We start from the raw sequence: 23,381 nt of genomic DNA on the forward strand, positions 1-23,381 counted from the left end.
AAAGTGTGTGTACATTTTTCTAACACACCCTGTATATGCAGTTTCTATTTATGGAAAGAGAAGGGTGGGTGTAATGGGGAAGGAACAGGGAAGACTGTACAAGGTGCATTCAAGTTCTAAGGCCTCCGATTTTTTTTTCTAATTAACTGCTCACCCGAAATCGATGAAACTGGCGTTACTGCTCGACATAATCGCCCTGCAGACGTACACATTTTTCACAACGCTGACGCCATGATTCCATGGCAGCGGCGATGGCTTCTTTAGAAGTGTTTTGACCACTGGAAAATCGCTCAGGCAATAGCAGCACGGCTGGTGAATGTGCGGCCACAGAGAGTGTCTATCATTGTTGGAAAAAGCCAAAAGTCACTAGGAGCCAGGTCAGGTGAGTAGGGAGCATGAGGAATCACTTCAAAGTTGTTATCACGAAGAAACTGTTGCGTAACGTTAGCTCAATGTGCGGGTGCGTTGTCTTGGTGAAACAGCACACGCGCAGCCCTTCCCGGACGTTTTTGTTGCAGTGCAGGAAGGAATTTGTTCTTCAAAACATTTTCGTAGGATGCACCTGTTACCGTAGTGCCCTTTGGAACGCAATGGGTAAGGATTACGCCCTCGCCGTCCCACAACATGGACACCATCATTTTTTCAGCACTGGCGGTTACCCGAAATTTTTTTGGTGGCGCTGAATCTGTGTACTTCCATTGAGCTGACTGGCGCTTTGTTTCTGGATTGAAATATGGCATCCACGCCTCATCCATTGTCACAACCGACGAAAACAAAGTCCCATTCATGCTGTCATTGCGCGTCAACATTGCTTGGCAACATGCCACATGGGCAGCCATGTGGTCATCCGTCAGCATTCGTGGCACCCACCTGGATGACACTTTTCGCATTTTCAGGTTGTCACGCAGGATTGTGTGCACAGAACCCACAGAAATGCCAACTTTGGAGGCGATCTGTTCAACAGTCATTCGGCGATCCCCCAAAACAATTCTCTCCACTTTCTCGATCATGTCGTCAGACCGGCTTGTGCGAGCCCGAGGTTGTTTCGGTTTGTCGTCACACGATGTTCTGCCTTCATTAAACTGTCGCACCCACGAACGCACTTTTGACACATCCATAACTCCATCACCACGTGTCTCCTTCAACTGTTGATGAATTTCAATTGGTTTCACACCACGCAAATTCAGAAAACGAATGATTGCACACTATTCAAGTAAGGAAAACATCACCATTTTAAGTATTTAAAACAGTTCCCATTCTCGCCGCTGGCGGTAAAATTCGATCTGCCGTACGGTGCTGCCATCTCTGGGACATATTGACAATGAACGCGGCCTCATTTTAAAACAATGTGCATGTTTCTATCTCTTTCCAGTCCGGAGAAAAAAAAATCGGAGGCCTTAGAACTTGAATGTACCTCGTATGTTTAAAGGTATATATTTTTGCAGAGACAAAATATAATAGATCAATTGAACAGTAACAATAATTTCTGTCAACCCTCCAAGATAATTTTTTCTCTCTTCCCCCTTTAAGCATGGACTGAGGGCCATGATATTTAATTTCTAAAGATTTTTGTCACATTTTCACATGTTTTGCTCTGTGGTAACATTTTATTCTTGGAAATCATAAACCTTATTACAGTGGTAAATGACCATTACATAAGAGCTTTTGTGTGTTTCAGTCCAACCAAGTGCAGGGACACCACTGGTGGTACAACAGCAGGCAGCAAACTAACCACCAATTACGTGACTCATTACTTCAGAGAGACAGAATTTTTCCTGTTACACTTAGGAAAAGCTGGCTATAAAACACAATGGCTCCACCTGTCTCCTGTTTACAGTTGCTGCAGAAGGCATTGAAAGGACTAGTTAGTTTCATGCTGTCTAATAATAAGGATGAGACAAAAGAACACACAATTATTCTATTGGGTATGGTCAAGCATTGCGCAACAAAGCCCTCAGTTAGCAGCTATGTTGTCTAGTATGAATCTTCTCAAATTTGTGCAGACAGTCAAGTGGTAAGACACAACTTAGTCTTACCAAGTTACATTTGGTAGTTATTATTTTCATTCATAAACAGTATCGTGTATTTTAGGACTGCTGGTTATGTTGTCCTTTGACAACGGTACTGCAAGAATTCTCCAGCAAATAGCTAGATAATATTTCTGAAAGTGTCTCATGTCTACCAGGGCAGCCCAAGCTCACTCCCACTTAAAATAATTCTTCCCCCTTTCAATAATTGTCTATTGTGCGAATTTCATATATTTAAATTGCTCTAGCCCAAATACCACATGTCAAGGAAAACTGATAGAAGTCTCCTATACAACACCACAACTGAGACTGCAATAAATAATCAGGGATAGCATTTCAGTCCACCTGTGTTCTACCATGTTTCTGATCAATGTTAGTTTAGAAAATGTTCTCTGTTATGCCAGTTAACCTCAATCTCTATACTGTTTGTACTCTTTGCTGCCATTTCTGTGAATAACTCACATGCGTCTGCTTCTGTGCTAATAATAATTAGCCCTCATCAAGCCTAAAGAGCGCTCTAAAATGTATCCATTGTTCCTGATACAAACAACCCTCTTCCCAAATGGCCACATCTGTATTATATTGACAATTAATACCCAACTGTTATTGGGGAGAATCAAGCCTGTTATTAGATGAAAATTCTGATTGCAACAATCAAACAGATGGCCTGAGAATGTCTAGTACTTGTTTCCCAGACCTACAGTATAGTACCTACAGTGCCTGACTGGCAGGGAGGCTACATTCCCACAAACTGGCAAATGTGACATGGGGGACTATCTTGATATTTGCTCATGTGATTTAAGGAATCCACGTCAAACTGAAATCTGGATGGCTAGAAGGGGGATTAGATCTGGTTTCCTCCCGACTGTTTGTCTAGTGTCTTGCCACTGCACCAGCTCATTCGGTATTACCTTTTGAGTTACATTATCACTTTTTTTAGTGCACATATGCTCCCCAACCACACAGCAGACTCATGCTCTTCAAAATAATGTAGAACTATTATTCCCATTTAATTCTGATAAATGGTTCTTGTGGTTCTTTCCTGTAATCCACTACACCAAAAATCACGACAACACACTGAGAACAACAGTATGTTCCTTTGTTAGTGGTAACCCATGCAAAAGATAGTGAACCTGTTGTTTGGTCCATGTGTGTCACAGACAGATGGGGGCAGAAAACAATATACTCTTGTACAGAGCCCAAAAGCAAAAGACAAAGATCCCATGGCTCTCCATACCCCATAGTGTTCAGTAAGATGAGCAATCCTTGAAGTGGATTGTCTAGAAAAATGAAAGTTCATGTGTGTGTGTGCGTGTTAGTATAAATCAATTAGTTAAATTATGTAACATTTGTGTGCCTTATATGCTCATCTCTCTATGAGCAATTTTGCAAGCCTAGTGATCTATCATCAGGTGTAGTAAAGTTCTAATCTGTGAATGCTCAGGTTAATTATTCCCATGTTCCACAGATCACAGCTGTTACTTCTCATTATGACATGGGACACCCCAGTTTTACAATTAAAATGCACTTTCTCAGTAAAAATTACAAATAATATTAAATGAACTAAATTTTATCATATTTTTACTAAGTTACAAAAATCTGTGTGAATTAAATTAGTCTACAATATTACCGAGTATTATACGAACAACAGTAACATTCAGCAGGTTAGAGTCTCAAAATTTACAACAAATTTATTAATTTAACAATTAGTGTATGCTCAACAACACAGTTATTTCTGCATGTGAAAGACAATTATTTTACTTTACCTTCTAAACGGTAGCTCTAGATCGAAAGCAGAACAGACATCATGAAGAAGTGCAGAGTAAAATGCAGTGGCCGACTCTAGAAATCGTGTGAGCTTATTTTCAGATTCATCACGCCTGGGATTCTGTAAATTATAGAAATGCTCCACTTGAATGAAAATACTATTAGCTTGTCCTTCGATAAGCAAGCAATTTTATATCACTTTAATATCATCCACCTCACAAATGAGAAGTAGGAATCGGTAAGTCAATCATAATACTTATTTAGTACACGACCACATAAAGATAATGAACACAGAGAGCAATGTGTTTCAAGAGTCATAGACTCATAATCTGGTTATCAATTTTTAAATTATTAAACAGCGTCATCCTAACGTGCGAAATAGCAATCATTAAATACAACCATTTTACAAAAAGTTTTTCATCTCACACGGTAGCTATGAAGTAAAATGATTAGGACAAAAAGTTCTCATCTTACATTTACTTTCAGCCACTTGGGTCCTTTCAGGTACATCGGATTAACATTTGATTCCCACAGTGCCCACCAGTATTCAGTAATGCTTTCAGTTACATATGATTGTCCTTCCTGTTGACTTAGCCCAACAGTTTGTACAGTGACACTAGTGCACACTGCCAGGAGAATGCACCAAATAACTGACATCCCTTCAATTTCAAAACTTATTTAATAGTTATCTCTGAAAAATGTATGACTATCATGTTTACACTGAAACAAAAAAAAAAAAAAAAAAAAAGATCGATTAAACAGTTGAGGAATCCATTTAGGCTGTCTCCCATTTGTACATTAAGCACATTTTAATAATGTCCTGACGGGTTGGTATTTCCAGACCTTCAACTAACAATGTCAGCATGACATGTGCCATAACCCGATTTCCCTGAAACGTCACTCCATGGAAGAGGAGTCAAAATAAGTGAACACATGTCCCAGCTTATCCACAGATACTAGACTGCTTCTGAGAAAACAGCAATCAAAGTTTTGAATTTAATTTAGGTGACATGTAGTGCGCAAGTATCTTAGCCAGAATAGTGACACAGTTGCTACTGTTGTGGCCTCTCCCTTTTGCGCCCCATGTTCAAAATCCAATTATTGTTTTATTTTATTTTATTTTCTTTCATATATCTACCCATGTCTGTAGAAGATTACTACAGGAATGTTTCTTATCAAGTTACGGGGAACAAGGGTGTTATATTCATTGTAAAATTACAACTGGGTTTCACAATTAATGTCATACATTTATTATATAATGTGTGTATGTATGGTATTTTCAGGGGTTACAATCTTTTAAAATTCTCATATTATATTTCATTCTTATATCAACTCTTATAGTAAGTCTTATATTTTATTCTTATGTTTATTCTTCAGGAAGATAAGGTGCATTCCTTTGCATAATACTGATCATAGAAATCTTCAAAACAGAGAAATTCTGAAAAACCACAAGCATCGCACAAAGGCAGATTTTCTACAATATGAATGTCACTTGGGAAAGAAATGTCGTTAACATTGCTGAAGATTTCACATGCTGGCAATACTTTCGTAGAAAATCACACATAACAGATCACTTTACTGAAAACAGGCACTTTTAGTTGGTTGTGAATCAAGATACACTATCGGAATTTCATCAAAAACCATTTGAAATAATTTTCTTATTCATTTTTTAAATTCATTCACCAGGCATAGAATTATGACTAAAGACAACTTTACTTCAATACACAATGGAAAACACTGTGTCGTAATCTTCTACGGATAGGGCAGGTACATGAAAAACAAAAATAAAAAATAATAAATGGGTTTTGAACACAGGGTGCAAAAGTGCGAAACTGCAACAGTAGCCACTGTGCTGCCTCTCCAGTTGAACAATTTACTCGCTAAAAGGCACATAAAGTACCTCAAGAACTTTGACCATTGTTTTCTCAAAAATAGACAAGTATCTACAGATAAGCCAAGACGTGCTTGCTTATTTTGACCCTCTTCCACGAGCCACATTTCTGGAAAATCAGGTTATAGTACTTGATTTTCAACAGAATAATTTTTGAAAGCTTAAATGCAGCCAAACAAAGAAAACAAAGGCCATTTCATAAGAAAAAAGTTCTGAAGTTTTTGCAAAAACAAACATTCCAATCAAAAATCAGCACTTTAACGGTCAATTTCAAAGAACTAAAAATTCCTTTGTCTTTACTCATGTAGCGTGACAACCTTTTAAATTTGTATGTCCAGGGTGTATACGCAGACAAAGAAAAAAAAAAAATCCCAGATTTTTCCCAGATATCCTGGTTAAAAATACACTTTCTCCCAGGCGAAAATACACTTTTGATGTGTTAAGTGACAGTACACTTTCCCTCGGAACTGTAATACTTATCAGTCCTTTGAATGGCTATGGTTTTATACAACGGCATAGAATTTTCCGGCACTTTAGAAAATGAAATTCTGGGAGGGAAAAACACGTTCTGGAATGATCCTTGATGTGCAGCAACACATACGCTGCATATTTTCGTGTTATGAAAGTATAAATGCGAATTCCACCAAACACCGCATGTTACTTTCTGAAGTATTGAAATCGAGAATGTGATGCATTTTTCATAAGCCAGTCACAGCTCATGTCACGTGATCTCGCAAGCCCATGACAGCGGATATTCAGATTATAGGACGGGTGATTTAGTCAGCAACATCATTGTTGAGTAGCGCGAACATACAAATAGGAAAAGTTAATGGTTTAAATTAATACACATAGTGTTGCTACAAGGAAAGCAAAGCTTTCACAAATAATATTTGTCTCTAAGATTAATAAGCTACAAGCTTTCACACAGAAGGTTTATCTTTTTTGCACGTGTTACACTTTAAGATACATCACACAAATTGTGCCAGTAAAATTTTTGACACCGACATAAATCTCTGGCCTTCTGGGCGCAAAATTTTTCTGAAGAGTTGATTTTTAAATGAGAGTCAAACACTCTACAATTTAAGAAATTATTCTTGCACATAGTTAATCTTGCTTAAAAGGAAATTTACTTTGAAAATAACACTTTTCAAAACACAATTCGATGAGGCGTCACAGCGCTTGTGCAGCTACGATGACATAGGAAGTTCGTATGTTCGTATGTGTGAAACATTAAAAGATCTTACATTATGTCATAAAAGAAACAAGATATAAGAGGATACTCCAAGAGCATCAGAATTTCTTGAACCATACTAAAATGTGTAATTCGCCTTTAAGTGTACATTCTTATGTCCAGATTCCCAATTACGTAGACCTCAACCCGATATTAAGCTTTTCAGTGTGATTTTCGGGATGCAAATTTTCTTGGAGTACCAGTACTGTATTATCTCATGTTGGGTTCTTTATTATGGCATAATGCCATACCTGCTAGAAGATGAAAATGTGCACTTGAAACGCAGCCAATAGTGTACAATTAAACACTTCATTTCAAATAAATTGACTGCCTAAGCAGAAAATCTCAATAAAAGCCAAATTTCTTTAGGAAAAAAAAAACAACCTTCATTGTTCTGTAAGGCAATTAATGCTTGACAGTCAGAAAGGTGGAAATAAAATAAAATATGAAACTAATAACATATTTTCGCCTTCCGTAATTATGTGAACGTGTTTTAATTCACTTGATAGCTCCCAGCCACAGAAATCAGTTTTGTTTTCATTTGACATGAGAGTAGTAAACAAAGAGGAAACCGCAAAATCACTACATGTAGGCACGGGTCACATGGAGACTACCCCCCCCCCCCTCCCACTCTAACAGACTGCTCTGCACATCAGCCCCGGATCTACGATATTTCCGAACTGGGGCAATACTAGACAGTGGCGCCCCCACCCCCCTCCCACGAGCGTTTGAGACTACTTTTCGAAAATGTGTTCATTTTGTAGTGCACATCTTTCTGAAGAGTCCGATACATGAAACATATATCTTCGAGGAAATGTAAATCTTGTTACTTGGTCTTAAGTGTGCCAAAGTGCAGTGCCACGCCCCTTCACACAGCATTCGTCTCCCGCACGTCACTGTGGAATTCAAATGCATAATATTTTGTAATGGATGCCATCAAATTATATTCAGGACAGTGGAAACTGCAATGTCCTGTAGTGCTTCTCCTGCTCCCAGGTGGCCAGTTTGACACCCTGCCCCTCTTTTTTTTTTTTTTTTTAAAAAAAAAAAAAATTGCATCTTTTTTGCCTATTAGCTAATAACTTGCTGTTCTGTGTGACATAAAACTAAATATAGGCTACATAAAACCAGTAAAGACAAGAGACAAGCAACACAGTACACATTTCTTCAATCCTTGGGACCTAGGGTTTTTTCCTCTCTTATCTTGCTACAGCTTCACATTTTTTACTTTCCTTTCTTGGCAAAAATCTATTACCTCATCAAAGTTCGTCAAAAATTTTGCTACATGAGGAAGTCGAAATGTCGTAGTGCAATACTGAAAAAAGCTGTTAATACAAATTGTACCCAAGACTGGTGTGGTTTCTCAATCTGATTACATCTATTTTGTCACTGTCTGCTAGATAAAACAAAATAGGCCTTTCTAATATTGCAGCAACTTTAACCCACACCAAATAAGTGAGACTGTTTTGGGAATAATGGTCATTTTTATAATACGACAGAATATAATTCACGAAGTACCAATGCGAAATGCCTATTTGGCCGACTACAAGCAAAAAGCTTTACATTAAAAAATAGTTTCACATTTCATTCATACGTTCGAGTTTCTCAAGCATGAGATTGAAAAGTAGTAGTATGAAATTTTTGTATAAATTTGGAATCGTCATAGTCACCCGTAATTTGTGTGATGTCGCCGTTTCTTCTCCTTCCTTGTTCTAACAAACAATCTTGTCATCACTAATTCTGTAACTCTTCCTACCATTGTCAAAACTCATTCTCTGGTTAACTTTACTAAACCTGAGAGAACCACCGGTTTAGTTATCCACCAATTATTCTCCGGTTAGGCATTATTACGTATTAGTACAATGCGTTTTCCATGCTACTCCCAGAATAGAACTTACACAGGTGCTAGCCGATAACTGTACAACCGGCCCTTTCTAGTGTAGCGATCTGGCCAAAAATTTTCTGTCAAAATGTCACTTTCTTGGATACACCGAGACGTTAATATGTAATCTTTCTTACCTGTTGTTCCTGTCAGTCGTTTGTTTCCACTCTGGTAGCCTGAATCTATGGATTTCGCTTGTAATTATAACAACACTAATCATTCACATAACCAAGCAACCACATAAATAGCAGTTGTTTCTCCCATTTAGCTTTATTCCGCTCAGCTCATATAGTCCCGTCCCTTTTGTCTACAGGAAAGTTTATTTCTAGATATGATGAGGAGTCCCCTGGTGAAACAAGGTTTTTTCCCCTCAAGAATATGAACTTGATTGTGTCAATGCTGTACAAATATTTTTGGATGTAAACATTGATGTATTCAAATATATGTGAGCTGTGAGCTATGGTATCTTTGTTGATTTTTGTGTATCTGGACAATACAGTCTATTATGGAGTATCCAGTGGCAGTAATTGTGTGTTAGCCAGATGTGGAGTATCAGAAGTAGTAGTGGTTAGGTTAGTTATGGAGGAATACTGTGAAGTACGTGTCATGAAATTGCTATGTTAAAGCATGGAAACCAGAGTTGTGAAATTATTCTGAAATCTGACATGAAGAAAATAAAAAAGATCAATAAAAATATACTCTGTAGCAGAGACCTTATTTGTCAAGAACCTGGCGTGCCTACTATTACTGAACGAGCCATAATTTCAACGAAGAACTACAAGAAACAGATGAATACACTTTTTTTACTTTTCATGTTATTCTAACTTCTTTCTCGCTTAAAATGAATGCGCACAATGAGTGATAGAATTCATAAAAGTGTGCATGAGAACAAGTGGTGATTATTATTGGTAACAGAGGGGAGATTCAGGATAAGGTCCACTGAAACATTTGCTGAGGAACTGTACGATAAGTATGAAGCTACACAGATCTTTTACTTTACTGCATAAATACAATACTTTATGTAAGCACAAGAAAATTTATTCCATCCCTGTGGGATCAGACTACAAAAAGAATTTTCACAAACAAATCCGTTACTAAGCTGCTCTGTCAGAATTTACACAAAGGAGAGTAAATTACATTTATTTTGTATGCAACACAATGGAGGGGAAACTATGTAAATGGAATACATCATTTCATAGCTATACAGCTCTCAACTTAAACAAAACAAAAATCATTCTCCTCCCTATGGTAGAGGCCAAAGCATTAGGAAGCTTACAGGTTTGTGAAACCTCTCTTGTACAAGGTGAGGAGGCATGGTACCACGTGTAAAAGGTGAGAAAAGTGGCAAAATACTTGAAAAACGTGAAATTATTTAAATAAACAGATATGGCGCAAATGAATTGTTTTCATTTTTCATATTCTCCTGCCAAACAGGCCAGTTAAGACCATAATCAATTTCTCTACTGTGATTCTCGATAGTGTGTGGTCATTCTTTTCTTGCAATACAACTTTATTAATATATGCAGATACATTGGTAATTCGGTACTGGTAATTCGATATTGGTAATCTTAATTCATACACAAAATTTACATCAAAGTTCTACAGCTAATGATATCCTACACTTTAATACTGGAAAAAGATCAACAAAATATTTTTGGATTACTGTTTCTTAGGAATCTTAGCAAAAAATGAAGTAATCATACTAGACTTTCTTTTCCTAAGATTTTTCTGGACTGTTTCAAGCTCCCTTTCTTTCACTCCCTCTCCTGCTTTCATGTTTTGTGTCCTCTCAAGCATACCTTGGGTCAGTTTAGTTGCCTTTAAATTTTTTTCCCAGTACTTTATTCTGTTTAACCATAACCTGAGAGAAAAGTTTTCTCATGCCTCCTCTAGTTGGTGTCCTATTTTCCCACCTTTTAGAGCAGCTGTCTCATAATCGATTGGTTTTCACATGTTTTTCATCTTTTTAATCTCCTCTTCAAGGTGCCTCTGGTTTTGTTCCTCTTTTTGTTTTTCCCCTGGCTGAAATTTTCTTTTCCTTTCACATTCTTCCTTACAAGCAGTATAATTTGCATGTGCTTGCTGTCAATATCTAGTGAGCTGCGAGTCAATGTGCACAGGAAATAAATGGGATATTGTCACAAAGCAACCCTCATAGTCTAAACAATGTACAAAAATTGCTGTCTAGTTCACTCCTAATGTGTGCTTTGAAATGGAATATCTTCTTTCTATGTCTGCATTTCAATGGGATAGTATAAGAGGAGCCTTAATAAGTTTTGAAACATTTGGATTCTGTAACTTTATGGATGATGTGTCTTTTTTGCATGATGGGTCTCTTTTAGATATGTGCCACTACCAGTAACTGTCAATATCTTCAATATTGAAAGCTGGGCCATCCTAGGCATTCTTTAGAAATCACAACTTGTCACATTATTCCACTTCCCTACACTCTTCAGTTACTTCCCCTTTAACAACTAGCTGTATAAGATGAAACATATTATCCAGTGTAAAGCATTCATAATGAAGAAGTTTCAAAATACTCTCAATTTTTCTCAAAGTAGAAGCCTTCAAAACACAAGCCAAACAGGTTTGAAGTATGTTTTCTATTTCTGTATGCAACTCGTGAATCGAAGGTGTTTGGCTTTGAAAATGTTGTGTGAACTTACTGAATAGTTCTGCAGATGACGTTATGAACTGAAGTTCCAGTTTCATTAAAAGTTTTTTTTTTTCCATTTTTTTTCAAAGCAATGGCATTATATGATTTCGACTCAATAGTATCAGAACTCTCTTTTGGAGGTAAAAGCTTAAAAAAGTAATATTGAATACCGCCCCACTGTTCCAAAATCCTGTTGGCTGAAGGTCCTGAAGTACGTCACCTTGTGCCTGTATGCCTCAAAAACCTGTTACGTGGAATGTTACAGTTAGACAGAATTCCTTCAGATTCTTTCCAGCAAACAGGTCAACCATCAAAATAATGGTAAATACTGACCAGAAATTTGGGTGCTTCTGCATCTAAATGCTCCAAAGCATTACACATTGAACGAATATTGCAAGTTCCGATGTTTATAAACTGTCTGACCCAGGTATATTGGACATCACTAACTGTCTGACCCAGGTCTATTGGACATCACTATCTAAAAGATGAAAACCCCTTTTTACAGACATTATGTCCATTGGATCCCCGCATAAGGCATTTATTTAGGAACAAGTAGGCTTCAGGAAGTGCTTCACATAATTTCTGATGCACTGTTTCACAATCTGCTTTACTAGTAAAGAAAGTTCTTAAGTGACACTTTGTTAAGCAACACTTACTCTCTGATCACAATGTTATGATTGATTGTAATATCTGCCATTCTCTTTTTATCTTTAACATAGGTAGTTTTACCGAAACTCAATGTGTAATATGAAGAATGTGGTTCTTCTAGAATTTGCTCTTGGAAATATGGTGCCAGTCCATCAGTTGTTCGGTACCTCATTTCCTTAGACAAAAGTGAAAAACATTCAGAAACACTGTAAGGAATCATCATCTTCAAAACGTTACAAATATCATTCATGTATCCATATAGTAATTGGATGTCATTCATTCCATTGTCCAAACCAGTTCAGCAGTGGTGGAACTATCCCTGGTACATAACATCTGTATTCTTGGCACATATACTGAAATTGAAGGTTGTGTCTGATCTGAAAGTTCTAAATGTAAGTGATGTGATCCACATTTAATTTCCAAGTTATAGTTACATTTTGTTGGAAGTGAATGTTTAAAAATTGCCTGAAAACCTTTCCCATATGCATTTCATTCCAATTTATGTGCCACTGATACAGCAGGACCCATGAAGTTATTTCTCATTGTTGCCTTGCTGTAGAGTTTGGCAGTCCAGAAAGAGTTGGTGGTTTCAAGGGCTACTGAATCTCACTGATTGCCCAAGGGGTATCATTTGACACACATGACAGAACAAATGTGACACATCTGAGACGCCTTTGTCCCCCTTTTTCTTTCTTTCTTTTTTCACTTTCAATTTTTTCCCCAATGACTGGTGTTTCAGGGACATCTGTGCTAACTGCATAGCTTGGGGCACGAATTTTTCAAATCTGCCTGTAGTTTTTGCGAGGTATCTTCCACTTGTCTTATGTCACTCTTACAACCAGTGAATAAGGTGTGAGCACAGCTGTGAAACAAGACTGCTGGTTGAATCTTATGAAAGATCCTCAGTTTCTGGAAATCCCAGAACATGCTCAAGGAAATATACAGTACTTGCATGGCCTGGGAGAAAATAAAGATGATAACAGTAGCTTTGAAATGGAAAAAAATGATGACACCCACTGCTGAAAGCAGCTTTTAAGGTCAATAATAATATGGAATACGATACTGATACTCGTTTGACTGACTTTTTTTTAGACAAATTTCCGATTGTGAAGATATAGATACCAATAACACAGTGTATTCAGTGGAGGACATGAGCAGAGATGACACAATTAAGGGAACACTGTCACACACACCAAGGCACTGATCAGTTATCAGAGGATGTAGCAAAAAATTTGTTTACCTATAGCAATGTTAGGTGGGTAAGTAATGCAGTGGCTTTCAAATATCACATGTAGAATGTTTTGCAAATACAGCAAGTAGCTTTTCCTGGTAAACACACATTTATTTTGAATTATCCATGTTTTACAATTTTCTCTGCAGCCTCGGGTCTACATTAACTCATTGAAAGCTGATTGGTCGTGTTCAATTATATTATTTCCAGGACAATTTGAGGAAACATGCGGCAATGCAGACTGTCTTCCTGTTTCACGTCCATCATTAATGTACTGTCAGAATAAAATTATGTAGCCTTTTCAGAGTACCAAGAAACCTTTTATTGTGACATATTAGGGTGCAAATTATTATTTTCAACTGGGGTCTTACACTCAGATTGTGATCATCAGACAGTACATCCATTCCATTTGGGGTGTTATCAGCAGATAGCAGAATTCATCTGGACTCAAGTAAAATCCTACACACCCAAGCAAAGTGATCATAGCTGGTGTGCTGTAGATGTCTCAGAAGTCAACTGCCCCTTTGATACAAAGGTTTACCAAAGACTGCAGTTATTGAAAGCATACCACACTCCACATCTGCAAGCAACATAAGCTCCAGAGCTGACAACAGAGGAATGATGGCACTGACTAGCCTGCAGGTCATGCTCTACAAGGTTTTGCCAAATCTAACCCCAAGTGTTATGGGTTCATTTCCTGAGTTGTTCTCCAATTAGGCCCAACCAACATGCATTAGGCTTTCATCTGCAGTATTTTTCCTTTAAAGCCAATGATGTCAAACTTAACAAATATGTACCACATACTTATTTTAACATATAATGATAGTGACAGTCACTCCACATTACCTTTCCACATTTATACACATCACAAAATTGACACATTGTCAATTATGTGCAACAAAATGCATATGTTGGTTCGCTCTTTGCCAAACACAAACAAGAGCTGTCACCTGACACAAATTTTACAGTTTAACAGGCATGCAGGTGCAGAGGGTAAACATTTTTCTTTACTGAGAAAGAGAGAGAGAGAGAGAGAGAGAGAGAGAGAGAGAGAGAGAGAGAGAGAGGAGATTCTAAAGATATTGGTATTGTTTGTCTTTTTTATAATAAACATTATCCTCACCTTTTTATCTCTTGCAAGGCTCTGCAGAGTAACAATACTGTTTCGAAAACCATGATTCCATAGGTCAACTTCAGCCTTATGATCTAATGAATACTCCAAATCGCGGATAAGGGCATCATGATATATTCTCTGAAAACGAAGAATAACCCAAACTTTAAAAATACACTAATGTATCTCTACTTCATTTTTGAAAGAAGTTGTGACACTTTCTGTAATTCAACATGAAGAGGTTTGTTGGTTGGGTTGTTTGGGGGAAGAGACCAAACAGCGAGGTCATCAGTCTCATTGGATTGGGGAAGGATGGGGGAGGAAGTCGGTCGTGCTCTTAGCCCTTTCAGAGAAACCATCCCGGCATTTGCCCGGAGCGATTTAGGGAAATCACGGAAAACCTATATCAGGATGGCCGGATGCGGGATTGAACCGTCGTCCTCGAGAATGCGAGTCTAGTGTGCTAACCACTGCGCCATCTCGCTTGGTGTCAACATGAAGAAATTTGAACATAAAGCTGAAACTTCATTATGACAGTAATAAATCAACATTTTAAACTCTTTTGGCAACTTAAAAATACGGGTTACATTGTAGCAATTTTTGTTGTTAAAATATTACAATAAAAAGCAATACATTTCATAATTTGGATACAATTTTATTCGAAATGGCATTTTCAATTAAAACTATCAGTTACGCAAATGGAGAATAATCACAGGAAATAAACAAACATACCTGGAGCTTTTGCTGACAAACCATACCATCTTTATCACATGCAATATTTTCTATGTTCATTAGCTGGTCCTTTAACGTTTCAGCTTTTCTGTCGACATAAAAAGAAACAATGTAAAATAAACAATCATTTCACAAACAGAAAATTATGAAATTGAAACATAATGGCTTCTTGATATAACTGATATGAGAGAAAAGCAGATACTCACTTTAGAACATTTTCAACAGACTGCAGCACCATGCTGAGTAAAGATTCACACACGGACATCGGGGCACCTGTAATTACCACAGCAATACTATATAAAATTATTACTAACAGATTATTTACGTCTGGAGGGATGTGAGAACAATTAGGGTTCAGCCATCAATTAATAATTAAGTCATTAGACACAGAACCCATACACTGAATAGTGCCACATAGCATAACAAGATCACAAAAAATAGCATAACAAGATCACAAAAACTAGAAAGTGTCTCTGGCAAGAAGTACGATAAATATTTATGTAAGGAATAAAAATAATATAATGATGACACACACTTCCATCTAATAGGGAATCTGAAGATTGGAGGACTTCCAAGAAAATGGGCCTTGATTTGACACTGTTCCAAAAGAATAATACAATTACTTCCACAATCCCATGGTATACCCATAGCAACTACTGACTTCAATACTGCTATTACTGCCAAAATTAGACATTCTAGCAAAATGTCATCATCAAGAATTTTGACAACAAAATTATCATTTACAGACAAAGTAAAATATTTCATTTGTTATGCACTGTTCTATTCAATAACCACAGTTTAAAAAATCCAATTTAATATTACAAGAAAATACTTACATAGTATATTGAATAAGAAGACAAATCAGAGAGAGAGAGAGAGAGAGAGAGAGAGAGAGAGAGAGAGAGAGAGAGAGAGAGAGACTGTAGGTCATTACATAAGATGCAGCACATTTGCCTGGACTCATGTACTGTAGATGAATCACGATGTCAAGTCATTTGATTTTCTAGTGGCATTCCTGCATTGTGCAATTCTCATTAATTAACAGAGGAAATGCAGGTCAGTAGTGCTTATCCAAGTGTAAGAGGTCCTACGATTTTCTTATACACAACAGTTTATGGTCATTGTGAAAGACTGCTCAGAAACTATCTGCACCCTCTTGTGACTTAGACAAACCTTCCAATCAAAGGGTGATATCAATTCTCTAATTATTCATTTGATTCAATCAGCATTCTACATAACTTTGAACTGTGACCTAGCAATCATTGCCATCCAATATGAACGCAATCAAGCAGTCATGCAATAACAGTCAACAAAGCTGAATGTGACACAGAAAGGTAAGTCTTAAACAGCCCATTAATGAGATCACTGGAGGTGGAGCACAACCTCAGCCTGGGTAGAGAATGGGAAAGGAAATCAATTGCGTCCTTCTCAAGGCAACTATCTAAGCATTTGCATTACACAATTTAGGGGAGACTACAGAAAACCTAAACCTGGATGGTCAGACAGGGATTTGAACTGCCCCGTGGTGACTTGTAGATATACATTCTGGGTGTTCACAAATTTTTAAATTCAGATAAATGTGAGTGCGAAATTGATAGCACCTGCTGTATAAAACTTATGCTCATCAACATATTTATAAAACTTCTGCTGCTGTCAATAATAATAATAATAATAATAATAATAACAATAACAATGATGATGATGCTAATGAAATAATAATATGCATAACTTGTTTGAAAAAAGGAAGAATTGTTTTTGTGGAACTTTGTTGTTTTATACATAATCAGGTACAGTTTATGGCAAGAACAAAATAATGTTCAACCTTTCACTATTCTCTTTTTCGCATTGTGCAAGTGGGAGTTTTCGTGCTTTTTAATTCTTTGGAAAATTGCATAAGATTGCTGGTTCATGTATCAGTTAACGAATTAACTTTTGGGCTGAAAATCGGGCATTCTTACATTGCACTCACATAACTTACACTTATTTGTTAAATATTTAGTTGTAGTCACCCTTATTTGATTTTGTCACTTTCTCAAACAATGAATCTGGTCTGGAATGCCCTAGTTTCTTTGTGGCTAACTTTTACTGGTAATTTTCTTTTCAGTTAGCACTTAATACAGATTCAACAGAGTGCATGTTCACACTTCACAGGAAAGCCGATTCCTGCATAGTAGACAACCAACTCCAAACACAAATTGGCATTTGTGAAAATTATTAAATTCAAGGAGTACTATCTACTAGCAAGGTCACTTCACTAGAATACAAATGAGACACTAAGAGCAACAAGAGCTAAAAGCACACCGTCTTTGACCCCCTATTTAAGTGAATATTAGAAAAACCAGTGAGACAGCTTTTTGTGAATGTTCAAATATACATACAATATGGGCCTACAGTACAGATAAAGCTCAACAGATGTAAGAAGCACGAATAAATGCTACAGTCTCACAATCAACGATGATGTGCTTTATGGTTCCCAACACCTCAAATGGATTACTCTATGATAAAATCCAAAACTTTATATACCATATCTCATTCAGAATGCCACAAAATGGGTTTTTCTCTCAGTATAACTATAACACATACCGATGTCCGATCTAATTTTAGTATATAGTGTGTGAATTCGCATATCTGTGGAGTGTGCTACCACCTAGCAGGATTTATGACGAACGTAGATAAGTCTGCTGCAGTGTGCTACCACCTGGTGGTAAAATAGTAGTTGAGTGGTAAGGACTAGCAGTGCATGTTACGAACCGTGCACACTGTTAATCAAATCTGTATGTATTTGACCTATAACACAATTGCGTTACACCAGTTGAACATGCGTAGAAGCTCCTTAAAGCCTACAAAAGTGAAGGTGTGCTCATGACCCTAATGCCAAGTTTCACCGTGTCTGGTGGCGCAATACGTAGCAACCCCCCCCCCCCCCCCTCGTCCGAACAGGCCTTGGAAGGCCCAATGGTACCAACTGGCCACTGTGTCATTCTCAGCCCATGGGCATGACTGGATGCGGATATGGAGGGGCATGTGGTCAGCGCACACCGCTCTACCGGCCGTATATCAGTTTACGAGACCAGAGCCACTGCTTCTCAATCAAGTAGCTCCTTAGCTTGCCTCAGAAGGGCTGAGAGCACCCCACTTGCCAACATCGCTCGGCAGACTGGACGGTCACCCATACAAGTGCTAGCCCAGTCCGACAGCACTTAACTTCGGTGATCTGACAGGAACCGGTGTAACCACTGCGGCAAGGCCATTGACAATATTCACAGAAAATACTGTTCATTTTTGGAATACAACCTACGACCAGCTTAGAGACAGAAGTGATGACACTTTCTGCAGGATCTGACCATCATTTTGCAAGCATGTACAGTGCAAGCTGTTACTGATTTGTTTGACTGATGAGGCTGCTAAGTGCTATACCACCTACTGCACTCCCCTGACTTAAGTCCTCGTGAGTTCAACTGTTTCTAAACTGAAGGAAACACTTCACAGCATTTGCTTCACAACTGCTACAAATTCGTCGGGCAACAGACCGCACTGCTCGAACTGTCAACACAACTGGCACTGCGAAGAGTATCCAACGACTTCCACATCGCTGGCAACGGGTTATACACAATGCTGGTGACTAGTTTGAAGGCCAGTAAAACTTTGAAACACATATCTATTTTGTATGAGCTGTAAATAAATAGTTGCCACTATTAAAGTTCCAACCCTCGTACAACTGCTATTTACTTTATTGGCCCAAGTAATATTTATGCAGTCAAAGTAAAACTGCACACTATCTAATGAATATCTTTACAATTTACAGACTTACGGCTTAAATATTTTTCTCTTTCTAACTGAAAATGTTAGAGAATGAATTATCATCTTTCTCCTCCTGAAACAGACAGGAAAACTGTTAACAGACCACAGAAAATTACCAAAAAGTTAATTATTTTACAACAAGCTAACAACATGGTACAGTTATACAACATGCTAAGACACTCCCACAGTTTCTTTTAGGGGGAAAAAAAATTAATTTTGTATTCAATACCCCTCCAAATGATGGAGAATCTACGGAGTAAACCATATCAATTCAGGTAGGCTTAAAATGAAGGACTAAGTAAGGAACACAAATTTTATTCTTTTCTCAAAAAAATTTCTGCTCCGAGATACAGCCCTCCAAAGATGACACTGCACATACCATTTTGAAGATGCGAGTTTTGTAAAAAGTTTTAAAATGCTGTATTTCTGGTACAAGTCTTGATATTTTGTCGGTTTTTTTTTTTTTTCATTTGAAAGATAACTGGTTTATGATTAGCACATAATAGGCTCATAAAATTCAAAACCTAGCCTTATGTAACATATTTTAGTTTTGAAAGATGAGTAAGACACTCATTTTTCAAGCATTTTAAATGGTTCCAAGAAGTATGTGAAAGGTCCAAAGACTTAAAGGTTTCAATTTATACAACTTCTGTGCACTCTGTTTTGCACTGAAATTAGCCAGTCAATGAACTAAAAATGTGTTCCACTGCTTCAGTATCTTCCTTTGATATAGAGTGATGCCTTCCTGTTGAACCAATAGGAACTGGAGCACTTACAATCTTCAAAACATTGTAAACAGGAAGTGAACACTAATGGCATTGCTGCCGTCCTTCACCTGGAAACCTATATCCAGCAGCTGGTCCACGTGGTAGCATAAAGTTCACTACAGTATCGTTTAACTAATAACTGGTGTCTACAATTTCTGCAATCCACCAGACACACACACACACACACACACACACACACACACACACACACACACACACACACACACACACCACAAACATCCCCCGTCTCAGGTTGTGAATCTGAAAATTATCCTGCTGTTTCTGAGGTGATGGCCGAACAAACAAAATTTCTTCTTTCTTGCTCTTTAATGTGCATGCAATATGAGTTAGCCCATCACTTTGAGTCGAAAGATGTGTTGTCTGTGTTCCTATCACAGCTGAAGTTAGTTTGGAATATTCTTTTTTTTCCACTCACAGAATTCTTTGATTTCCTCTTTGGGCAAAAGAATGAGGGCTGTGGATGTGTAAAATTTCACGACTCTCGTAAATGCATCAGCATTCTGAATCACAGCTGTATTTGGTCTGTAAAGATTATGTTTTGTAGCATAGTGCTTCAGCAGGCTGCCCACACCATCACGAGGCCCCTTCCCATGACCAGTAGCACTGTATACCCAGTCAGTTGGCGAAAGCGACTTAATTCAGACAGCTGGTAACGATTTTTAAAATGACTAGGAACACCATCAGAAATAATGATGATCTCTGCCTCTGTTTGCAGTTGAAGAATTTTGCACATTGCTAGCAAAGCATGTGCTGAGTCATGTCTAGTGTCATCATTTATAATTGCAACATTTGTGGTCTTGTTTTGGAAGTATGTCACTCCTGTAAAAACTGAAACCTGCTCATTACTCCAATGATACTGTTGTACTTCTTGTGGGAGAATTACAGACCAGTTCTTAGGAAAATCACAGTGAAGCACTAAACATAGTTCGTCAGCCTGTACACACCCTGTCACTTGTGCAATGTGGTGTTGTTGCAATGTCTTCAGATGCTAATGTGTTACTGCTTTCACTGACCATTTACCAAATTCATCAATGAAACTGTCAAAGGCAACAGTTTACTTAATTAGTTTATTTTCCTCCCATGTTGGATATGTAATTTATGCAGAGTTATCTGCTACGTCTTCCAGGCCAAGTGTCTGTAAAGACAGTCCTCCCTTTCCATGGCAGTTACCACATTCTTGAAACAAACAAGTCTCTCGCTTTACATCACAGAGTACTAAAGGCATCACACACCCAACCAAGGTGTCATACGACATGTGCTCCAGTAAGTTCCTCAAAGTTACCACACAAAGTCCAAAATTAGCGCAGTACATCTACATCGACATTGATATTCCGCAAGCCACCCAACGGTGTGTGGCGGAGGGCACTTTACGTGCCACTGTCATTACCTCCCTTTCCTGTTCCAGTCGCGTATGGTTCGCGGGAAGAACGACTGTCTGAAAGCCTCCGTGCGCGCTCTAATCTCTCTAATTTTACATTCGTGATCTCCTCGGGAGGTATAAGTAGGGGGAAGCAATATATTCGATACCTCATCCAGAAACGCACCCTCTCGAAACCTGGACAGCAAGCTACACCGCGATGCAGAGCGCCTCTCTTGCAGAGTCTGCCACTTGAGTTTATTAAACATCTCCGTAACGCTATCACGGTTACCAAATAACCCGGTGACGAAACGCGCCGCTCTTCTTTGGATCTTCTCTATCTCCTCCGTCAGACCGATCTGGTACGGATCCCACACTGATGAGCAATACTCAAGTATAGGTCAAACGAGTGTTTTGTAAGCCACCTCCTTTGTTGATGGACTACATTTTCTAAGCACTCTCCCAATGAATCTCAACCTGGTACCCGCCTTACCAACAATTAATTTTATAAGATCATTCCACTTCAATTCGTTCCGTACGCATACTCCCAGATATTTTACAGAAGTAACTGCTACCAGTGTTTGTTCCGCTATCATATAATCATACAATAAAGGATCCTTCTTTCTATGTATTCGCAATACATTACATTTGTCTATGTTAAGGGTCAGTTGCCACTCCCTGCACCAAGTGCCTATCCGCTGCAGATCTTCCTGTATTTCGCTACAATTTTCTAATGCAGCAACTTCTCTGTATACTACAGCATCATCCGCGAAAAGCCGCATGGAACTTCCGACACTATCTACTAAGTCATTTATATATATTGTGAAAAGCAATGGTCCCATAACACTCCCCTGTGGCACGCCAGAGGTTACTTTAACGTCTGTAGACGTCTCTCCATTGATAACAACATGCTGTGTTCTGTTTGCTAAAAACTCTTCAATCCAGCCACACAGCTGGTCTGATATTCCGTAGGCTCTTACTTTGTTTATCAGGCGACAGTGCGGAACTGTATCGAACACCTTCCGGAAGTCAAGAAAAATAGCATATACCTGGGAGCCTGTATCTAATATTTTCTGGGTCTCATGAACAAATAAGGCGAGTTGGGTCTCTCACGATCGCTGTTTCCGGAATCCATGTTGATTCCTACATAGTAGATTCTGGGTTTCCAGAAATGACATGATACGCGAGCAAAAAACATGTTCTAAAATTCTACAAGAGATCGACGTAAGAGATATAGGTCTATAGTTTTGCGCATCTGCTCGACGACCCTTCTTGAAGACTGGGACTATCTGTGCTCTTTTCCAATCATTTGGAACCCTCCGTTCCTCTAGAGACTTGCGGTACACGGCTGTTAGAAGGGGGGCAAGTTCTTTCGCGTACTCTGTGTAGAATCGAATTGGTATCCCGTCAGGTCCAGTGGACTTTCCTCTATTGAGTGATTCCAGTTGCTTTTTTATTCCTTGGACACTTATTTCGATGTCAGCCATTTTTTCGTTTGTGCGAGGATTTAGAGAAGGAACTGCAGTGCGGTCTTCCTCTGTGAAACAGCTTTGGAAAAAGGTGTTTAGTATTTCAGCTTTACGCGTGTCATCCTCTGTTTCAATGCCATCATCATCCCGTAGTGTCTGGATATGCTGTTTCGAGCCACTTACTGATTTAACGTAAGACCAGAACTTCCTAGGATTTTCTGTCAAGTCGGTACATAGAATTTTACTTTCGAATTCAATGAACGCTTCACGCATAGCCCTCCTTACGCTAACTTTGACATCGTTTAGCTTCTGTTTGTCTGAGAGGTTTTGACTGCGTTTAAACTTGGAGTGGAGCTCTCTTTGCTTTCGCAGTAGTTTCCTAACTTTGCTGTTGTACCACGGTGGGTATTTCCCGTCCCTCACAGTTTTACTCGGCACGTACCTGTCTAAAACGCATTTTACGATTGCCTTGAACTTTTTCCATAAACACTCAACATTGTCAGTGTCGGAACAGAAATTTTCGTTTTGATCTGTTAGGTAGTCTGAAATCTGCCTTCTATTACTCTTGCTAAACAGATAATCCTTCCTCCCTTTTTTTATATTCCTATTAACTTCCATATTCAGGGATGCTGCAACGGCCTTATGATCACTGATTCCCTGTTCTGTACATACAGAGTCGAAAAGTTCGGGTCTGTTTGTTATCAGTAGGTCCAAGATGTTATCTCCACGAGTTGGTTCTCTGTTTAATTGCTCGAGGTAATTTTCGGATAGTGCACTCAGTATAATGTCA

The 23,381-nt window shown here is 38.3% G+C and overlaps 1 protein-coding gene across 1 annotated transcript in view; it reads right to left on the reverse strand.

Moving 5' to 3' along the window:
* LOC126470278 (nonsense-mediated mRNA decay factor SMG7-like) overlaps positions 1–23,381 on the reverse strand; it is a 212,297-nt gene that overhangs the window by 131,540 nt on the left and 57,376 nt on the right. Inside the window, exons 5-9 of the mRNA XM_050098027.1 lie at positions 18,988–19,050; positions 15,383–15,449; positions 15,177–15,264; positions 14,457–14,585; positions 3,794–3,915 (exon numbers count right to left, since the gene is read on the reverse strand). Of these exons, the coding sequence (XP_049953984.1) occupies positions 3,794–3,915; positions 14,457–14,585; positions 15,177–15,264; positions 15,383–15,441 (398 nt within the window). The 5' untranslated portion in view covers positions 15,442–15,449; positions 18,988–19,050. The remainder of the gene's footprint in view (positions 1–3,793; positions 3,916–14,456; positions 14,586–15,176; positions 15,265–15,382; positions 15,450–18,987; positions 19,051–23,381) is intronic.

Source organism: Schistocerca serialis, chromosome 3, assembly GCF_023864345.2.
Source record: "Schistocerca serialis cubense isolate TAMUIC-IGC-003099 chromosome 3, iqSchSeri2.2, whole genome shotgun sequence".
In the NCBI taxonomy this organism is placed as follows: domain Eukaryota; kingdom Metazoa; phylum Arthropoda; class Insecta; order Orthoptera; family Acrididae; genus Schistocerca; species Schistocerca serialis.